We start from the raw sequence: 22,794 nt of genomic DNA, 5'->3' as shown, positions 1-22,794 counted from the left end.
TCATAAGAATCTGAGATGTTCCTTAATGTTAAGAATTAAACGATTGACGTGAGGGCAATGCTCTGAGCCACCGGTATAAGTCTACAGATTGCTTGAAAGCAATCGTATCCCAAAAACTGCATTTTACCCCTATGTTCTATTTTTAGCCACGTCGGCCACGTTGGTTGTCAGGCGAAGTCATCAGACACATTGTTCTTAATAAGTTATCATTGTAATGATTGTGGCCAAGTTTGTTTAAATTTGGCCCAGTAGTTTCAGAGGAGAAGATTTTTGTAAAAGTTAACGGACGACGACGACGATGCCGGACGACAGACGGCCAAGTGACGGGAAAAGCTCACTTGGCCCTGGTGAGATAAAACAGATTTAAATATAATTTGTAATGCTAGGAAATACAAAACATATATTTTTTTTTACAAAAGTTGTTGCCTATACTATATGATTATTCGAAAAAACAAGAAATTGAATATGTTATCATCTGACTATCATGAGCAACACTAAGGGTGCTGCATGGAGAACTATGAACAGCTAACCCTTCGATCCGGAGCACTTGAGTTAATCCCATCGAAGGTTGTTTTTTTTATGGAGACCATGTTGTCCAGTCGTTAGTTTTCTTTATAGTGTTTTTCGACTTGTCAGAGTTTCTGGGTTTTTTTCTCACTTGTTTGTGATTCAAAAACTTTGAATGCCGACATAGTATCTTTTACCTCTCATTTTGTATTATTGTAAAACTATATTATGATAATATAAAGGTACAATATGTCTAGCTATTTTGATGAAAAAAGCCCCAAAAATTATAAAATAATGTCAGTTTGTTTCAACCAAGAACTTTTGTATTTAACATACTTTCCATAAAAAACATGAATATCAATTCTTTTAGGCAATACCATCGTAAGATATTAAACCAAACCATATCATTTCATTTCATATATATTCAAGTATCCCAAAACTTCTAAATGCTCTGTATCATTTTTAGAACTAGTATCTGAATAAATATGTGAACGTTTCTTTGAAACACGTAGAGGTTCATTCTGATGGAAATTTATGTTAGTTATATTTATGTTTTTACATCAAGCACTTTGTTTTTAATAATATCGTAGTTGGACATTTCTTCGTAACTGCTAGAGGTTCGTAGGTTTTCGTACTGTTCCATTATTTGTTCATTGTTAATGGTGGTATTTTCTGTATCTATATACTCGTAGTGTGGAATGGACTCCTCTGTATTTGTAGGCACTGTTGGTGTTTTTCTTGCTGTAACTTGTGATCCTTGTTTCTTGCTTCTACGTAACTTTATAAAGATGATTGCCAAACATATGAGCGTGAGAACAAAACCAACCAAGCCACCAAATGTCGATGTAAACCAGGTTCCATAACGCATATTTGTTGACAAATAATTTGCGTCAGCTATGATGGATAGTATAAACAATTATTTCAAGCATGCACTATTCAAAGAAAACGTTAAACGAGTATCTACCATTGCTTAAATCGACGCTATCTTGTCACTGGTAGATAATTGTCTCATTAGCAACCACACCACGTCTTCTTACTTTTATATATACTTTTAAAAGGAGACACAGTTTCAAAGTTTATTTACACTGAATATACAAGAAAATCATGTCTTTGTTAAAATGTAGATCAAAACGGATCAACGCAGGTTTTGGATTTGAAAACAAAATCACTTTGAAATCGATAAATAGTTTTGTGTGTGTGAAATTGAGAACCATGTTCACTAATGTAAATAAAAATTATAAATGTTTTTAACATTATTTTAATCAAAACAATTACATAAAAACTTTCAAACGTTTATTAGAATCTGAAATAACATTTTACAATTAAGTCTATTGAGATAACTATGTATTCGCGGTTTTAATCACACTGCAGATACATCAGGAATATGTTTGTTTCATGTGGGGGAAAAAATCAACACAAAAAGTTTTAATATATATTCAAAATTATGTATTAAGCAACAACCATTAATTTTTTATTTGTTTTGTGAAGGAGAAAAAAATGCATGCTTTTTCAAAACAAATAATATAACTTTTACCCACATTAGAACACATTTGTTCTCGAAGAGAAATGTGTGTGTTTGGGATAGCTACAATGAACGCAATCTGTATGCAGTACAACCTAAACCTATAACAGTCTTTTTTTATTTCGGCTGTATTTGACTGATACACATGTACTGTAAGGTTTAAGATGTATGATGCTCGTTTGAAGATGAGTTAATATGAATAAGACACATGAACATCACAATAATAGCCTTAAAATACAGCACCATTTTGGTGTCACTGAAAATATCTTACTTTCATCACAAGTTAAACCATTCCATCCACTTTCACACGTACAGTTTCCACTTTCATTGTCACAGTATCCGTTTAAGCACGTACATTTATCTCGACATTTTACTCCAAAATGTCCCTGTTTGCAAGCTGGTTTTAATAAAATGAACAAAAGTGTGTTATTGTTAAAGTAAAATTACTGCCTTTTGCATTGCCATAACATATATTACTAGTAAGTGAAATTTTTTTTTTCATGTTCCTGGTTTAAATTCCATTGACTTAGCTTGTATTCCTCTTTACCTTTTTTTTTTACCTGTCTGTATGACCAAATACGACACGATAATGTATTTTCAAAAAAGTCATTGATGTAGCATACTAACAATGCTAGTAAGTTCACATTTTTTTCACTGGTACATTTCAGTTACTTTTCGATTAGGAATATTATTCCTGCAGACCAACTTTTATCTGTAGTATAGATGTCTCGCTATGTCTAACACAGACACACATATATGCACTCAGGCAAACATGTATGCACTAACACAGCGCACATTTGCAGAAGTGAACAGCAAAATAAGGGATATTGGATTCATAGCAAGCTAACCAAAGATAATTACCTTTAACTACACACTCAATGATATCGGTTGTATCATTGATAATAAATCGACACTTACTATCATTACAAGTACTTCCAGTCCATCCAGGCTGACAGGTACAGTTTCCGGTCACGTGATTGCAAATACCATTTTCACATTCACATTTCTCTTGGCAGTCAACGCCAAAATTTTGATAGGTACATGCTGCAAAAAAGAAATTACCGACAGTTTCAGTAGAATTTTAGTAGAAAAAGATAAGCAACTTATCAGAAGAATAAGGAAGGAAAGAGATATGGCAATTCGAGGGATGTCACAAAGTAAAGTGAACAAAAAGTCAGTAACATTAAAAGTGGTTCTTTTTTAAAGAACTTCGTAAAAAAAAGGTGATATTGAATTATTATTTTAAATACATTTTTCAAAGTGTCTTTTTTTTATATTGGTTTATTCGAAAGAACTATCCATACTTTGTATGGTTAGAATTGTATTAAATGATTCTCGTTGAATAATATTAACAGATACTTTATTAAACAGTTTAAAAAACATATATTTTAAAAGAATATTTCAAAACTTTTCTCTTATAGATTCGAACGATTGCACACTGATTACATGTGATTTTATATCGTTCGACTTGTATCACAGACTGGATGTCCTGTGACATTTTGTCCGTCTCAGAAAAAAATGACGAATGAAGAGGTTTGCTTAATTGTTGTAATGTCAAAGTAATTCATAATGCAGTTTTTTTCCCTCAAAGTTAAACAATAATGTATAAAGTAATTTACATAAATAAAGAAGTTGAGTCCAAGAACAAACCGTTATAACTGTGACCATAAGCAAATACCTCGAGCAAGGAGAATTTTTTTATCACTAACATAGCACAAGAGACAAACTGTGTTGATATTTTTATCAATGATAATAAATCGAGACTTACTATTATTACAGGTTTTTCCAGTCCATCCGGGCTGACAGGTACAGTTTCCGGTCACGTGATTGCAGATACCATTTTCACATTCACATTTCTCTTGGCAGTCAACACCAAAATTTTGATAGTTACATGCTGCAAAATAAGATTTCTTGTGCAACTAATTCTTGCAACTTACAAGTAAAATGAGTTTTACTGTCATATGCCTATAATGGAAACCGCTACAAATTAAGAGAGGCGAAAAATACTGAAGGGATAATCAAACTCATACGTCGAACACAAACTGAAAATGTCATGGCAAAAACATAAACAACCGAAAAACGGCGAAAGGCAAACAACAGTACACAAAACTCGACAATGAAAACAAACAACTCATCAACACCAAACCCACCCAAAAACCGTGTGTGATCTTAGGTGATCTGGAAGGATGAGCAGATATGCATTCTTTCTTTCTTAAAGGAATTTAATAAGATTCACTGAACAAATCACGATACAGAGATATTCAAATATAAAAGAAGCTTTGATTTAATGTATAACGGTGCAATACATTGGAAATGAAAAAAATATTCTTCGTTACAAAACGTATAGAAAAACTCATTAAATTACATTTGTAAAAAAATATCAAAGCGTATTTAACTGATTAACTTTCTAAAATGTAATACTTGGTCGATTACATTCAGACTTTTCAGTTTATCTATAAATGTAGTAGGTATTTTATAAAGAATTAAAAGAGTGAAATGTAACCCCAACAGATTGCTAAAAAAACATTATATTGCGAGTTGTTTATCATACTGATTTTTTTTTTTTCAATGATCGCACATAAAGCTTGATAATTCCCAAAACAAATAATGAACTAGTGCAGGTGCAGCTGCGAAATTACCGACAGTTTCAGAAGAATATAAGTAGAAAAAGATGAACAACTTAACAGAAGAATTTAGAAGGAAAGAGATATGGCATTCGAGGGATACTATACAGAGAAAAGTGATCAAAAAGTCACTTTAAAAGTATTTTTTTACGAAGTTAGCAGAAAAAGATAAGAGTGTCAATATAGATTTATTATTTTGAATACATTTGTCAAAGTGGCTTTGATTGATCTTTGTTTATTCGAAAGAACTACACATACTTTGTATGGTTAAAAATGTATAAAATAAATTCACCTTGAATAATATTCATAGATACTTTTAAACAGTTCAATAATTAAAAACATATCTTATTGTAGAAGAATATTTCAAAACTTTTCTCTTATACACTCGAACGATTGCACACTGATTAAAGGTGAGTTGATATCGTTTAACTTGTATGACTGGCTCTCCTGTAACTTTATGTTCGTCTCAGAATAAGTTGATGAATGAAGTTAAAGTCAAAGTAATTCAAGATTCAGTTTATTCACGCAAAGACACAAATAACGAATACTAATAAGTAGTTTACAAAGACGAAAGGATTAAGTTTAAGAACAAACCGTTATAACAGTGACCAAAGGCATATTCCTCGTACAAGGAGAACCTTTATATCACTAACATAGCCATAGAGACAAACTGTGTTGATCTTAAATTTATCAAGGATAATAAATCGAGACTTACTATCATTACAGGTTTTTCCAGTCCATCCGGGCTGACAGGTACAGTTTCCGGTCACGTGATTGCAGATACCATTTTCACATTCACATTTCTCTTGGCAGTCAACACCAAAATATTGATAGTTACATGCTGCAAAATAAGATTTCTTGTGCAACTAATTCTTGCAACTTACAAGTAAAATGAGTTTTACTGTCATATGCCTTTAATGGAAACCGCTACAAATTAAGAGAGGCGAAAAATACTGAAGGGATAATCAAACTCATACGTCGAACACAAACTGAAAATGTCATGGCAAAAAACCTAGATCTCAGATGCTACGGACGGATAAGCAGATTCTGGTCCAAAATAAATGTGTCTGTAAAATTTGTATGATTTAATGCATTACAAATGAAACAAATTTATAAATCTATCATAGTAAAACGTATAGAAAAACACATTTTTAAACATTTGGAACAATTATTAAAGCGATGTTGAATGGATTAACTTTCGCAAGCACGGATGTCAAGTTGGTTCAATATTCAACATTCAACATTCAACATTCATTTTTTTTTTCTCGTATCCATTTTCAACATTCAACATTCGATTTCAACATTCAACATTCGATTTCAATATTCAACATTCAACATTCGATTTCAATATTCAACATATTAGTTTTCAACATTCGTTTTCAACATTCGATTTCAATATTCAACATATTAGTTTTCAACATTCAACATTCGTTTTCAACATTCGATTTTCAACTTTCAACATTCGTTTTCAACATTTAACATTCGTTTTCAACATTCAACATTCGTTTTCGACATTCGATTTTCAACTTTCAACATTCGTTTTCAACATTCAAGATTCGTTTTCAATATTCAATATTCGTTTTCAACATTCAACATTCGTTTTCAACATTCGTTTTCAACATTCGTTTTCAACATTCAACATTCGTTTTCAACATTCAACATTCGTTTTCAACATTCGATTTTCAACTTTCAACATTCGTTTTCAACATTCAACATTCGATTTGAACATTCAATTTTCAACTTTCAACATTCGTTTTCAACATTCGATTTTCAACTTTCAACATTCGTTTTCAACATTCAACATTCGATTTTCAACTTTCAACATTCGTTTTCAACATTCAACATTCGTTTTCAACATTCAACATTCGATTTTCAACTTTCAACATTCGTTTTCAACATTCAACATTCGTTTTCAACATTCAACATTCGATTTTCAACTTTCAACATTCGTTTTCAACATTCAACATTCGATTTTCAACTTTCAACATTCGTTTTCAACATTCAACATTCGTTTTCAACATTCAACATTCGTTTTCAACATTCAACATTCGATTTTCAACTTTCAACATTCGTTTTCAACATTCAACATTCGTTTTCAACATTCAACATTCGATTTTCAACTTTCAACATTCGTTTTCAACATTCAACATTCGATTTTCAACTTTCAACATTCGTTTTCAACATTCAACATTCGTTTTCAACATTCAACATTCGTTTTCAACATTCAACATTCGATTTTCAACTTTCAACATTCGTTTTCAACATTCAACATTCGTTTTCAACATTCAACATTCGATTTTCAACTTTCAACATTCGTTTTCAACATTCAACATTCGTTTTCAACATTCAACATTCGATTTTCAACATTCAACATTCGATTTTCAACTTTCAACATTCGTTTTCAACATTCAAAATTCGATTTGAACATTCAATTTTCAACTTTCAACATTCGTTTTCAACATTCGATTTTCAACTTTCAACATTCGTTTTCAACATTCAACATTCGATTTTCAACTTTCAACATTCGTTTTCAACATTCAACATTCGTTTTCAACATTCAACATTCGTTTTCAACATTCAACATTCGTTTTCAACATTCAACATTCGATTTTCAACTTTCAACATTCGTTTTCAACATTCAACATTCGTTTTCAACATTCAACATTCGATTTTCAACTTTCAACATTCGTTTTCAACATTCAACATTCGATTTTCAACTTTCAACATTCGTTTTCAACATTCAACATTCGTTTTCAACATTCAACATTCGTTTTCAACATTCGATATTCAACTTTCAACATTTGTTTTCAACATTCAACATTCGATTTCAATATTCAACATTCAATTTCAACATTCAACATATTAAACGTTTGTTTTTAACATTCGATTTACAACATTTGAACTATTCGTTTTCAATTTTCAACATTCGTTTTCAATTTTCAACATTCGTTTTCAAAATTCGATTTTCAATATTAAACATTTGTTTCTAACATTCGTTTTCAACATTCGATTTTCAACATTCAATATTCCTTTTTAACAATTTACATTCGTTTTCAACATTCAACATTTATTTTCAACTTTTCACATTCGTTTCAACTTTATCCATCCGTTTTTAACATTCAATTTTCAACTTCCAACATTCGGTTTTAAACTTTCAACATCCGTTTTCAATTTTAAACATTCGGTTTTCAACATTCAGTTTAAAATTGAAAATTTCAACCTTTGTTTTTAACATTCAACATTTGTTTTCAACTTTCAACATTTAATATTCATTTTCAACTTTAGGCATTTGTTTTCAAGTCAATTTTCAACTTTCCTTTTCAATATTCAACATTCGTTTCTAAACAGAATTGATACTGCACACTTTGTGTCTGAATAGCACATCATGAAAAATCTAGATTAACAGCCTGTTATTCTGTGGTTGTAGTTGGTTTATGTGTTACATATTTGTTTTTCTTATTTTTTTTAAATAAATAAGGCCGTTACTTTTCTCGTTTGAATTGTTTTATTGTAATTTTTGGTCCTATTATAGCTGACTATGCGGTACGGGCTTTGCTCATTGTTGAAGGTCATATGGTTACCTATAATTGTTTATTTCTGTGTCATTTTGGTCTCTTGTGGAGATTTGTCTTATTGGCAATCATACCACATCTTCTTTTTTTATAGGAACGTCCAAAGTATAGTCAACTGAAAAAATATATGACTAAAAGATACATAACACGATGACAAATAATGAGGAACTAACGTAAAATAAAACAGAACATAAATTCAGTAAGAGAATCAATAACTCAAGATCATCTTGTAGTTTTTGTGAAGTAAACACATACGATTTATTTATTAGGTCAGTCGTGGTACTACTGTATGAAATTTTTGAGAAAAATGACAATATGTTCTTTGATACTCTGTAATTTTATGACACCATCACGAATTTGTTCAGTCTGAAATTATGGTTTACTTTTTCTATAGACTGGTCTGAACATGACCTATTTCCAGACACGACTGTTTTGTTGAGTATTAATTCCCATTGCTATGAAAGAGAGACGGAAGATACAAGAGGGACAATCAAAATCATATAAGATGTGTCAAGGTATTTGTTTATCCAGCAGTTATGTTTTAAGCTAGATAATCATGATAATACAATCACCATTCTATATTCATCTTCTTGTAATTATTATAAAAATACACAATACGTGTTCGTTTTTATTCTGTAGTTAGTCGAAATTTACTATTGTAATGTTTATTTCTAGGTCCTTTCTATTCTTGCAATTTTTTGTACTGTATTCCAGATATGTAATGTTGTCATTTTAGTGTTATTTTTGATATTGCCAAAAAAGTGCAATACTTGACTAGCCACAAAACCAGATTCAACCCAATTTTGTTTTTTAAAATGTCCTGTACCAAGTCAGAAAAATGTCAGATATTATCTTATAGTTCGTTTCTGTGGGGGTTGCAGTGTCATTTCTTTGGTTGCACTTCAGTGTTTTTTTTTGTTGTTTTACCCTTTTATTTGATGTGTTTCACACAATTTGGTTTTTAAACCGGATTTTTTTTTCTAAATCAATTACAGATGTTCCAACTACACTATAATTCTTTTGCCTTAATTGGCACATTTATTTCTTCATCCGATTCTAAAAATGTTTTACAAATTCAAAGTAGCGGCTGCAAGCTATAGAACATCGTATAAGTTGGAAAATGTACACTCCATAATTGAATGAGTTTTGGATATTTCAGAGGTTTCAGAGGAAAAAATAAAATGTGGATTGGTAACGGGCGGACGACTGGCGCTTAGTTTGAACATATTTAGTTATAGTGGATTGAAAAATAAGTTATTACAACTTATATAAATCCCTTTACACTTTGTGGGTGCGTTTGCTGCCTTGTAGCAACATTAGCCAGCTCTTTTTCGAAATCTACATGGGTGTCTTTTACGTGCAAGGGATATTGCTCACTCTTAACACGGGTCAGTCATTTATCGTACCCTTCCGCCGGACTATCATCGTTTCTCAAGACCATACTCGCAAATGGTGTCTAGGGAGAACTTAAAATTATGTCCCTGAAATCTTCTCACCGGAACGGGTATCGAACCAGGAACCTTTGTATTAGTATTTCGATACGGTATTCGGGTAACCACTACACCACGACTCTCACGACTGGCGCTTATTGATAACAATAGCTCACATAGTACTTCGGGTAACAGCTTAAATATTCAAATAAGCTACAATGACAGAAAATGCAGTATTATGTATATCCCTATGATTTATTCTCAAAATAATATACGTAAAAATCAAGCGTATGTGGACAGTTTAAAAAGTTAACTAAAGTTGTGCGCACAAGTTTTCAAAAGTTGTGTGCACAAGATTAAAAGTTGTGAGCACAAGATTTTAAGTTGTGCGCACAAGTTTAAAAGTTGTGCGCACAAGATTAAAAAAGTCGTGCGCACAAGTTTAAGTTTGTGCACACAAGATTAAAAAAGTACAAGTACAAAAAAGTTGTGCGCACAAGTTTAAAAGATGTGCGCTCAAGTTTTAAAGTTGTGCGCTCAAATTTTAAAGTTGTGCGCACAAAATTTAAAGTCACGCGCACAAATATTTTTAATTTCATCTTTGGCACTTTAGGGGCTCCGTACAAAAACGATTATGAATCAGTTCGATATCTTTAGCACGATGGCAACCCCATATTTCTAATGCATAGCATAACACGGATCTGACCATACTGTCACGACAAACGAGTAGTGGTATATTAACCATTTTTGGATTCTTAGAAATTTTACTGAACTTCTGGACAATTTTAAATCTATGCCTGTTTCTAACCCTGTATGCCAACATTTCCTATGTTGAATTATAAAATTGCTTTGTGTAAACATTGAACGACAACAGTTCTTCCTATGTGGCGTATACATTTTCTGGCGTCAGACACGCGAAGCAATAAATGTGTTTTTTATTTGATAGATGCTTGTGTGCTTGTTTTGTAAAATTGTTTGTTTTAAGATTGTAACACAGTGGTCATCACAATATTTCTTTTATCAAAGTCATCAAAGTCTATCGAAGTCTATCGAAGTGATGTTAAAATGATATTAACGTATATTGGCACCCGCCCTCAAACCCATTTACATTTATCTTTATTGGACAACTCTTAGAGGGGTAACATTCTATAAGCTATGTACGATCTGTAGTTTCAATTATTCCTGATAGTCCATTTCCGTTCATCAGCTGAATAACTTTAATGATCATATCGCAATGAAATATAAAATTGAAAGTGGTCATTTTGTAGTATGGAAAGGCGCATCCTGAAATGCCAGAGTATTTCGAATTTGAAGTACGGAAAACCATCCCGATTATTGTTTTACATGCACCGTTTTTTACACCTCTTAAGAAAATGGAAATCGAATAACGAAATAGACACCGAATAAGGAAACAGAAACCGAAAAAGGAAATAAGAAGTCAGTAAGGAAATGAAAATGGAATAAGGAAATAACAACTGAGTAAGGAAATGAAAATGGAATAAGGAAATAACAACTGAGTAAGGAAATGAAAATGGAATAAGGAAATAGAAACCGAATAGGGAATGAAAAAAAATGAAATGGAAACCGAATGAGGAGATAGAAAACAAATGAGGAAATAGAAACCGAAAAAGAAAATAAACATCGAATAAGGAAATAGAAACCGAATAAGGAAATAGAAACCAAATAAGGAAATGAAGAAAAAGGAAAAAAGAAACCGAATAAGGAAATAAAAACCGAATAAGGAAATAGAAACAGAACAAGGAAATAAGAAGTCAGTAAGGAAATGAAAATGGAATAAGGAAATAACAACTGAGTAAGGAAATGAAAATGGAATAAGGAAATAACAACTGAGTAAGGAAATGAAAATGGAATAAGGAAATAGAAACCGAATAGGGAATGAAAAAAAATGAAATGGAAACCGAATGAGGAGATAGAAAACAAATGAGGAAATAGAAACCGAAAAAGAAAATAAACATCGAATAAGGAAATAGAAACCGAATAAGGAAATAGAAACCAAATAAGGAAATGAAGAAAAAGGAAAAAAGAAACCGAATAAGGAAATAAAAACCGAATAAGGAAATAGAAACAGAACAAGGAAATAAAAATCGATTAATTAAGGAAATGAAAATTGAATACGGAAAACGAAACCGAAAAAGGAAATGAAAATCTAGTAAATAAAAAATCCAAATAAGGAAATGAAAAAAGGGGAAAAATTATAGGAAAAGATTATTTTTTTTAAAATTTGAATATTCAAAAAGGAAAAAGGACGCAACTTATGTCTGGTATGGCCGAGTAGAGTAGTGGTCGAGTGTTCGTCGTGTAGAGATTGGGGATTGGTAGAGTTTGTATGGGATGAAAAACAAATAGAAGTCGCGGTGAGGATGAAGCAATCGGGATTGATCTGGACCACATTTCGACCAGGTTGGCGTTAATCGGGAAATTATCAGATATCAGTCGAGCAAAGATTGAAATAATCGAGTACTGATCGGTAAACTTTTTGTATTCCAACCAAACCCGATCTCTAAACGATCCTTCCAGAACAATTCGACTGCTACTCGACAAATTTTCAATATCTTGTAGAGTGACTGGCTTCTCGATCCGTGCTCGAAACGTTTAGACCTATCAAAAAGTCTAGGATAAAACGTCAGAGCGGTAAATAATGAAAAAGTTTGTTAAAAGTTGAAAATCGAATGTTGAATGTTACAAACATATGTTGAATGTTGAAAACGAATGTTGAAAGTTGAAAATCGAATGTTGAAAACGGATGTTGAATGTTAAAAACGAATGTTGAATGTTGAAAACGAATGTTGAATGTTGAAAACGAATGTTGAATGTTGAAAACGAATATTGAATGTTGAAACGAATGTTGAAAGTTGAAAATCGAATGTTGAAAACGAATGTTGAATGTTGAAAACGAATGTTGAATGTTGAAACGAATGTTGAAAGTTGAAAAACGAATGTTGAATGTTGAAAACGAATGTTGAATGTTGAAAACGAATGTTGAATGCTAAAAACGAATGTTGAAAGTTGAAAATGAAATGTTGAAAACGAATGTTGAATGTTGAAAACGAATATTAAATATTGAAAACGAATGTTGAATATTGAAAACGAAATTTGAATGTTGAAAACGAATGTTGAAAGATGAAAATCGAATGTTGAAAACGAATGTTGAATGTTGAAAAAGAATGTTGAATGTTGAAAAACGAATGTTGAAAGTTGAAAATCGAATGTTGAAAACGAATGTTGAATTTTGAAAACGAATATTGAATATTGAAAACGAATGTTGAATGTTGTAAACGAATGTTGAATGTTGAAAACGAATGTTGAAAACGAATGTTGAAAACGAATGTTGAAAACGAATGTTGAATGTTGAAAACGAATGTTGAATGTTGAAAACGAATATTGAATGTTGAAAACGAATGTTGAATGTTGAAAACGAATGTTGAAAGTTGAAAATCGAATGTTGAAAACGAATGTTGAATGTTGAAAACGAATGTTGAATGTTGAAAACGAATGTTGAAAGTTGAAAATCGAAAGTTAAAAATCGAATGTTGAATGTTGAAAACGAATATTGAATATTAAAATCGAATGTTGAATGTTGAAAATGGATAAGAGAAAAAAAAAATTTGAATGTTGAATGATGAATATTGAAATCGAATGTTGAATGTTGAAATCGAATGTTGAATGAAATCGAATGTTGAATATTGAAAACGAATGTTGAATGTTGAAAACGAATGTTGAAAGATGAAAACGAATGTTGAATGTTGAAAACGAATGTTGAAAGTTGAAAATCGAATGTTGAAAAAGAATGTTGAATGTTGAAAAACGAATGTTGAAAGTTGAAAATCGAATGTTGAAAACGAATGTTGAATTTTGAAAACGAATATTGAATATTGAAAACGAATGTTGAATGTTGTAAACGAATGTTGAATAAACGAATGTTGAATGTTGAAAACGAATGTTGAAAACGAATGTTGAAAACGAATGTTGAAAACGAATGTTGAAAACGAATGTTGAAAACGAATGTTGAATGTTGAAAACGAATGTTGAATGTTGAAAACGAATATTGAATGTTGAAAACGAATGTTGAATGTTGAAAACGAATGTTGAAAGTTGAAAATCGAATGTTGAAAACGAATGTTGAATGTTGAAAACGAATGTTGAATGTTGAAAACGAATGTTGAAAGTTGAAAATCGAATGTTGAAAACGAATGTTGAATGTTGAAAACGAATATTGAATATTAAAATCGAATGTTGAATGTTGAAAATGGATACGAGAAAAAAAAAAATTTGAATGTTGAATGATGAATATTGAAATCGAATGTTGAAGGTTGAAATTGAATGTTGAATGAAATCGAATGTTGAATGTTGAAATCGAATGTTGAATGTGGAAAATGGATACGAGAAAAAAAAAAAAAAAAAAAAATTGAATGTTGAATGTTGAATATTGAAATCGAATGTTGAAAGTTGATCGGTAAACTTTTTGTATTCCAACCAAACCCGATCTCTAAACGATCCTTCCAGAACAATTCGACTGCTACTCGACAAATTTTCGATATCTTGTAGAGTGACTGGCTTCTCGATCCGTGCTCGAAACGTTTAGACCTATCAAAAAGTCTAGGATAAAACGTCAGAGCGGTAAATAATGAAAAAGTTTGTTAAAAGTTGAAAATCGAATGTTGAATGTTACAAACATATGTTGAATGTTGAAAACGAATGTTGAAAGTTGAAAATCGAATGTTGAAAACGGATGTTGAATGTTAAAAACGAATGTTGAATGTTGAAAACGAATGTTGAATGTTGAAAACGAATGTTGAATGTTGAAAACGAATATTGAATGTTGAAACGAATGTTGAAAGTTGAAAATCGAATGTTGAAAACGAATGTTGAATGTTGAAAACGAATGTTGAATGTTGAAACGAATGTTGAAAGTTGAAAAACGAATGTTGAATGTTGAAAACGAATGTTGAATGTTGAAAACGAATGTTGAATGCTAAAAACGAATGTTGAAAGTTGAAAATGAAATGTTGAAAACGAATGTTGAATGTTGAAAACGAATATTAAATATTGAAAACGAATGTTGAATATTGAAAACGAAATTTGAATGTTGAAAACGAATGTTGAAAGATGAAAATCGAATGTTGAAAACGAATGTTGAATGTTGAAAAAGAATGTTGAATGTTGAAAAACGAATGTTGAAAGTTGAAAATCGAATGTTGAAAACGAATGTTGAATTTTGAAAACGAATATTGAATATTGAAAACGAATGTTGAATGTTGTAAACGAATGTTGAATGTTGAAAACGAATGTTGAAAACGAATGTTGAAAACGAATGTTGAAAACGAATGTTGAAAACGAATGTTGAATGTTGAAAACGAATGTTGAATGTTGAAAACGAATATTGAATGTTGAAAACGAATGTTGAATGTTGAAAACGAATGTTGAAAGTTGAAAATCGAATGTTGAAAACGAATGTTGAATGTTGAAAACGAATGTTGAATGTTGAAAACGAATGTTGAAAGTTGAAAATCGAATGTTGAAAACGAATGTTGAATGTTGAAAACGAATATTGAATATTAAAATCGAATGTTGAATGTTGAAAATGGATACGAGAAAAAAAAAATTTGAATGTTGAATGATGAATATTGAAATCGAATGTTGAAGGTTGAAATTGAATGTTGAATGAAATCGAATGTTGAATGTTGAAATCGAATGTTGAATGTTGAAAATGGATACGAGAAAAAAAAAAAAAAAAAAAAAATTGAATGTTGAATGTTGAATATTGAAATCGAATGTTGAATGTTGAAATCGAATGTTGAAAGTTGAAAATGGATACGAGAAAAAAAAATTAAAAAAATTTGAATGTTGAATGTTGAATATTGAAATCGAATGTTGAATGTTGAAATCGAATGTTGAATGTTGAAAATGGATACGAGAAAAAAAAATAAAAAAAATTTGAATGTTGAATGTTGAATATTGAAACGAATGTTGAAGGTTGAAATCGAATGTTGAAAGTTGAAAATGGATACAAGAAAAAAAAATTAAAAAAAATTGAATGTTGAATGTTGAATGTTGAATATTGAACCAACTTGACATCCGTTTTGCAAGCTCCTTACATTTTTATGCATTCATTAATGTCAGTCAAGAAAAGCAGTATTTTGTGTTTTATTTTTAAATTAAAAACTACGGTTAAAAAGCTGGACAAACGATATCTAACAAAAAAAAAATACAACCATTCTAATATTTATTACTTTACATTATATATTCTTAGCATAAATTACCTTAGCCGTATTTGGCACAACTTTTTTTGAATTTTGGATCCTCAATGCTCGTCAACTTTGTACTTGTTAAGTTGTTTGGCTTTATAAATATTTTAATATGAGCGTCACTGATGAGTCTTATGTAGACGAAACGCGCGTCTGGCGTACTAAATTATAATCCTGGTACCTTTGATTACTACTTATTAAGAAACAAATGTCTGGTTAATCGAAGGAATACCACAGCCAGAATTGAATGTTGAAATTGGGGTTTTCCTTAATTAAACAAAAACTGAGTCACAGTTATCAGTAACTTTTCTGCGATTTTTGTCGGGTCGAGAAGTAAAATATATACAGTTACCAATAATGTGACCAAAATTGACATTTGTTTCAACTACGTACGTGTTGAAACCCGTGACCAAAATATCGGCCAATGAGTCAAATAAAAAAAATCCGACGTAATATGATCATAAGACTGTAATGTTTGTAAAATTTAAGTTTTACGTACAAAATTGAACTGTCAATCTTTATATAGGATAGAAAAATATTGTTATCAAGACAATATTTGAAATGGAAAATATATAGAAATATTCTGGTACCATCAAAACTGTCGAAAATATTAAAAGTCTTTGAAGCATTTTTTTCCTCAATTTTGGTACATAATGTTAATAATTCATTAAACTCATCAAACATAGCAGGCTTTAAATATCTGCACGCGAAGCGTTTTGTTCAATCATGGCAAGGGCAAGTAAAATTTGGTACGCCAGACGCGTTCTGTGTAAAAAGACTTGTAGGCGACTCTCTAATCAAAAAAGTTAAATCGAGTAAAGTTGAAAACCATTGAATAAATTTGAAATGAAGTTATCAAAATTAAATAGATACAAATAAGGTAAAATATAGCCATTTAATTTTGTATTCTTCTGACGTTTCAGTCTCGTTGAAATCTAGTTGTGGAATTATTTCCAAAACATGTGATACAAGTGGAAAATATCAATGAATTTAAAAAATGTTATAATCAAACTTAACTCTGCGAAAAAAAAAATGTATTTACAATTAGCAGTTTTTGAGTAATAATTTTTTTAATTTAATTACCAATCAAGTCAGTCTTTTAGCCAAAATATTGAGAAAATGGGTGAGGGGCACAACATATGAATTTACCCGAAACATGTACATCCCATATAATTTTTTTTTTTTTAAATTTCTTAGATATATAGTTTTTCAATCATTTATAACAAAGAAGATGAAATTATATGCATTTTGTTCTAAAAATTAAAAAAAATCACACATTTACAAAATTGACAGTACGGTAAATTTGACAGGAAAAGCAACAAAATATTATAAAACTTTCTTATATCAACACCTACCTTTAGTGTTGTTTTTTTTAAGTTGAATCTATTCTCATTGGTCCACTTTATCTTTATTGAAAGTATGAAAAAAAGTTTAATTGTGAAACTGTGATTTTATTCACGAAAATAGCTCAAAAATGGACAAAAATTGATAAAAAATGAGAAATTCATCAAAATTGGGTACTTTCAAAGGGCCGTAGAAAAAAAAAGAAGTGCACCACCATATGATATTTTTCTTCACCAATTTTTTTTTACAGTCATATAAACCCAAAAAATCAGGTTAAGAAAAAAAGTTTAATTCTAGAAGTTTTAGCTTCTCAGAGGTGTACATCCTTAAAGACGTCAATTAGTAAATCTTTATAAAATGGGAAAATAAAAAAAACCCAGGGAAATGTTTTGAAATTGTCTGTTTGAACATCATAAAACGTCGTCAAAATGTTAAAACAATTGGTATTCTTAGAAAAGATATTTGACCGTTTAATGATTTATTCAATAAAAAAATACATGTACGTTTGAGTTACAAATGGCATTTATTTTTTAAAGTTTTAAAAGTATAAACTGCTGAATTTCATTGTGTAAGCCATAAGAGCGAAACATTAAGTTTATTGTTTGAATCAACTAAAAGGGGCACTAGCTGTCAAAATCATATTCACCGATTGACCCAAATTCTCTTGTTTGATTTATAACATACTAAAACTCATATTTAACTTATAATAAGTCTTAAATAAATAGTTAATAGTGCATATACTAGCTATAGATGATATATATCAGAACTTTTTGTGTATCTCAGTCGAGACCCCGAAAACTACCGACGGTCACATAACACGATATAAACTTAAACTTGGCCAACGTAGATACAAGTATCTTGTTTTAGGGAGGGATAAATCCTACTTTGTAAAGAATCACTCTAATTCAAACAAAAAATTCTCTGAAACCGATATTATCAAGATGCTTGATTTCTTGATTGACAACATATTTGTTACGTTCGGAGGACGTGTTTTTCAACAGACTGTCGGCATCCCAATGGGAACAAACTGTGCCCCTCTACTTGCTGACTTGTTTCTTTATTATTATGAGGCTGACTTCATGCAGGAACTTCTTAGGAAGAAAGATAAGAAGTTAGCAATATCCTTTAACTCTACTTTCCGCTATATAGATGACGTTCTTTCACTAAACAATTCAAAATTTGGTGACTATGTGGAACGCATCTATCCCATCGAATTGGAGATAAAGGATACTACAGATACAGTTGAGTCGGCTTCATATCTTGACTTACATATAGAAATTGATAATGAGGGTCGGTTGAAGACAAAACTTTACGACAAAAGAGATGATTTCAGGTTTCCAATTGTGAACTTTCCATTTCTTAGTAGCAACATTCCAGCAGCACCTGCATACGGGGTATATATCTCCCAATTGATACAACTCGTCTAAACATCAACCCAACAATGTTAGATCTGTAAATTTCGCAAATTTTTGGTTCTTCTCTCGCCGGGATTCGAACCCATGCTACTGTGATATCGTGACACCAAATCGCCTGCACTGCAGCCGTTCCGCTAACCAAGAGTTCCAAATGGTGAAGTTGAAATCATCCCTTCGTAAATTTTACGGACGCCATCACGAGTTGGTTGACCGTTATGGAATAACCGTTTCACAAATGATATCGGATATGTTCCTTACGTCGTAACTAAAATCCCCTTCCCTTTCATGAATTTGACCTACCGAATTATACTATTTACCGGATTTGTAATCACATAAGCAACACGACGGGTGCCGCATGTGGAGCATGATATGCTTACGCTTCCGGAGCACCTGAAATCACCACTAGTTTTTGTTGGGGTTCGTGTTGTTTATTCTTTAGTTTTCTATGTTGTGTCATGTGTACTATTGTTTTTCTGTTTGTCTTTTTCATTTTTAGCCATGGCGTTGTCAGTTTGTTTTAGATTTATGAGTTTGACTGTCCCTTTGGTATCTTTCGTCCCTCTTTTTTTAAACATACATTTAAATAGACAAAAGTCATGGTCCTCGTGAAAATGAATTTTTCTTTGCTATTTGTTTTCGTGTTTTATCTTATTGTTTTCCCCGATTATACCTGTATACATCTTCGCTAGCCAAGGGTTACGATCCAATCCCACTCTCTCCACCCTTGGCGGATTGAGATAAAATTTAGGAGACACAGGATTAGGATTTTCATTGGTTGCAGTCGAAACTCGCTGCATCCAATAAAAAAGCGCCTATTACATGATCGCGTGTAAATGTAGAAGGTGTTTGTAAACAATGCCACGTGTTTATTGTGCAACAAGTCTTTACATCCCTAAACATACGACTATATTTAGTGACAACTTGAATGTTTTTAATCAATTAATAGAAGTTCCTGTGTATATTTCGTGCACAAATGCACGAATGTTGACGTATATTTTCTTTTCCGGCTTTACCAAGTGTGTAGAATCTAAACGCTACCGTGTTTTAACCTCCAAATTGAAGAGTTCAAGTACTACCATTGGTCAAGAATAATGTATTCGGAATGGGCGTGACTTTAATCTTCCGATAGATGGCGCAACATTGTTTTCACAAATGTTGGCTTAATCTGCCAAGGGTGGAGAGAGCGGGAGTGGATCGTAACCCTTGGCTAACGAAGATAACCTGTATACGAATGATTTTTTTTTGCGGATCGAATCAGTCAATCAATTGATTTACTTTTATTTCACTCTCAATGTTGAAATTCTTTTCTTTTAATAATCTTACCCCCATCAAGCATGTGTAATCCATCTATAGCTAAGGGGTTAAATTGAAGTCCACATGATTACGTATTCAATGAGTTCGAATTATTTACTTGCAAGTGAATAATTCATCATCGACATTTCTTTGTTTATTTTGACAAAATTGACCATACTGGCTACTTAAAGGGAAGTATTATTTCATTATTTCACTTTCATAAATGAATGAACCAAAACAAATCAGATTTTTTTCAGGTATCTCGTAGCTTGTGCCCCTTTAAATAATCTTTTTAATTACAACCAACAAAGACAAATACGGCTACAAATGTATAATATGACACCAACAGACAGCAGAAATGTACGGAATTTTTTTCATTGCAAATTACCTTATATTTATCGACTTTTTGTCTATATTTAGTTTTCCAGTGGATGCATGAGACTGGAATTCTCAATTTAAGTCAGACAATCGAATATAAAAAGATAATAAAAGTTATATTAGCAATAAAACGGTACAATAAAAAAAATATTATATATTTGGTTGATCGGATGTCACTTAAAGAATATATAGCCAAGAACAATGTCGTGTTTGAAGTATAGTGTCGTTGACCTTATATCATGTTATCTGTTATGTTATACTGAGTCGGAACTGAAAGCAATAAAGGTGCGAAATCTAGCATACATCCTCAACGTGATTGATCGTACAATATTGGTTGTAGAGTCAGAAACAGAGTCATAATGATAGTATTTATTTGTAATTTCAATGTATTTTTCCAGTGTGCATAGAAGCTACCTTTAAAAGTTTTTCTTTCTTTCACTAAAATTGTTTCTAGAAAAATAAACAAAAGTTTTAGGCATGAGTTATTGGTACGGACACAATATTAGAAAATAATTACCTTTCCGAAATTTTCATATGATTTTGTCAAACCCTGGTATAGTAAAAGTAAATCTAGTAGTACCAAAAATATTATAAAAATTACCTTCGTTGCAGCAGTCACCTTTCCACCCAAATGGACATTTACAATTGCTACCGTCAAATTCACCGCCATTGTAACAGTACTGATTACAAGCTGAAGATTGCCATATTTCATTGTCCGCTTTACGACAATATGTTTTTTTGCAATATGCATAGCTTTGTTTCTTTGGACAGCAAATAACCCTTTCTCTTAATCTTGTTCCTCCTCCACAATTTTGTGAACAAACACCCCACGGCTCCCATGAACCAAAGCTACAATGCCTACAAGTTTGCACATATCTGATTATAAATAGGGCTATTACTGAAAAACAATACATGTACATCATTCTTAAAAGTAAATCACATAAGTAGGGTGATGCTACCCACTCTAACTGGGAGTTATTGGAAGTATTTTGTTTTTATATGCACGCGTTTAAGTATTCATTTCCAAAGTATAACACGTTTGATATCATTTTGGGTCATTTTTGCATTGATATGATTTGGATTAATTCATAAGTTTTATTAAAAATCGGATGTTTAATGTTTTCGACCATTGTTTCAATATGAACAATCATTTAAATCAAGTGTTAAGCAATTGTTGTTGTAGTATGAATGTTTTTTGTTTAACAGGCGAAGTTTCCTTCCTGGAAATTATTTTCAATTGATAATGAACACTCGACACAACTGAATCATAGGCTATGCAAAGTGATATGATCTGCGGAATTGTCAAACTTAGGTCAATGTTCTATAATCAAACTAATCTGAATAGAATTGCTGTCAAATTGTATCAAACTGAAATGAAATTTATAAAATCATATATTTGAACTTTGTTGGTGAGTATTCTCATTAACATTCATACAAGACCTCCTCGTTTTAATATAAAATGTATATCAAAATTATAAATATTCTATAAAAAACAATTTACAATTTATACAATCATGAATTTGTTCTTACACTGTGTATTAACTATGACATACCAGCATATAAAACATAGCGATCTTTCTTGACTCATTTTGACTACATTGAATTAAAATGACTGCCAATGTGAATTCATCATCGTTTGTGGGATACCATTTTTGGGTAGATATCGGAGGTATATGTTACTTATTCTAAAGTCCAACCAACAAAGTTCTATTTTTATATACATGTAGGTCTATAATGATACTTTGGATCAACCATGATATCAAATATCCACAAAAATAGCATTCAGTATTATTCCGCGAAAATTACTTAACACAAACAATAATTGAATCAATAGTAATAGAAAAATATTAATTCTGAACTCTGTTTGAAACAAATAAAACTGTACTTTGATTTAATTTCAAACAAGAATCTTAGTTATAATGTTTTATTACATTGGTTACAATGAATTACAATGATTTCCCAGTTAAATAAAAACCGATAATTTCACATGTGATATAAACGTGGTTATTTCACTCTCTGACGTCATACAACGAAAGGCGTTGTCAAGACGTCGATAACGGCAGATCAAAACAAATTGTGAATGCGTAGAAAAAAAGATATAGTTCCTTGCATGTTTTACATTAATTTCTTTAAAAAAACCCATTTGCTAATGTAATAAAAAGAATAACTAATTAAAGAATTCAAATATCGAAAAATATTCAACTCGTGACCGAACAACACTGATAATTAACTCATGCGCTACGCACATTCGTGAATTAAGGTGTTGTTCGGTCACTCGTTATATATTTTTCTCTATTTGAATTCTTCGATTAGTTATTCTATAAATACAGATTTTAATATGTCCAAAATGTACTTTGATCACAAATGCTCAACATTTAAATGGTTATTCCATAACGGTCAACCAACTCGTGATGGCGTCCGTAAAATTTACGAAGGGATGATT

At 31.2% G+C, this 22,794-nt stretch overlaps 1 protein-coding gene across 3 annotated transcripts; it reads right to left on the bottom strand.

The window, feature by feature from the left end:
• Positions 1-804: 804 nt before the first annotated feature.
• On the bottom strand, positions 805-21,301 carry LOC134686339 (multiple epidermal growth factor-like domains protein 10). Of its 3 annotated transcripts, none has more exons than XM_063546011.1 (6): positions 20,953-21,301; positions 5,369-5,494; positions 3,798-3,923; positions 2,891-3,073; positions 2,301-2,426; positions 805-1,401 (listed from the first exon to the last, which is right to left on the bottom strand). In XM_063546011.1, exons 1-6 carry the CDS (start codon positions 21,272-21,274, stop codon positions 1,055-1,057), a joined length of 1,230 nt encoding a protein of 409 aa, XP_063402081.1. In that variant the 5' UTR covers positions 21,275-21,301; the 3' UTR covers positions 805-1,054. The 3 variants fall into 3 exon arrangements, with proteins under 3 accessions (XP_063402081.1, XP_063402083.1, XP_063402084.1); XM_063546013.1 differs by having other exon boundaries at positions 2,948-3,073; XM_063546014.1 differs by lacking the exon at positions 2,301-2,426 and having other exon boundaries at positions 2,948-3,073.
• Between the last annotated feature and the right edge of the window lie 1,493 nt (positions 21,302-22,794).

The sequence above is a fragment of the Mytilus trossulus genome, chromosome 10 (assembly GCF_036588685.1).
Source record: "Mytilus trossulus isolate FHL-02 chromosome 10, PNRI_Mtr1.1.1.hap1, whole genome shotgun sequence".
Taxonomy (NCBI): Eukaryota; Metazoa; Mollusca; class Bivalvia; order Mytilida; family Mytilidae; genus Mytilus; species Mytilus trossulus.
The sequence above is the reverse complement of the archived record's forward strand: the minus strand, read 5'-3'. Positions and strand labels throughout refer to the sequence as shown.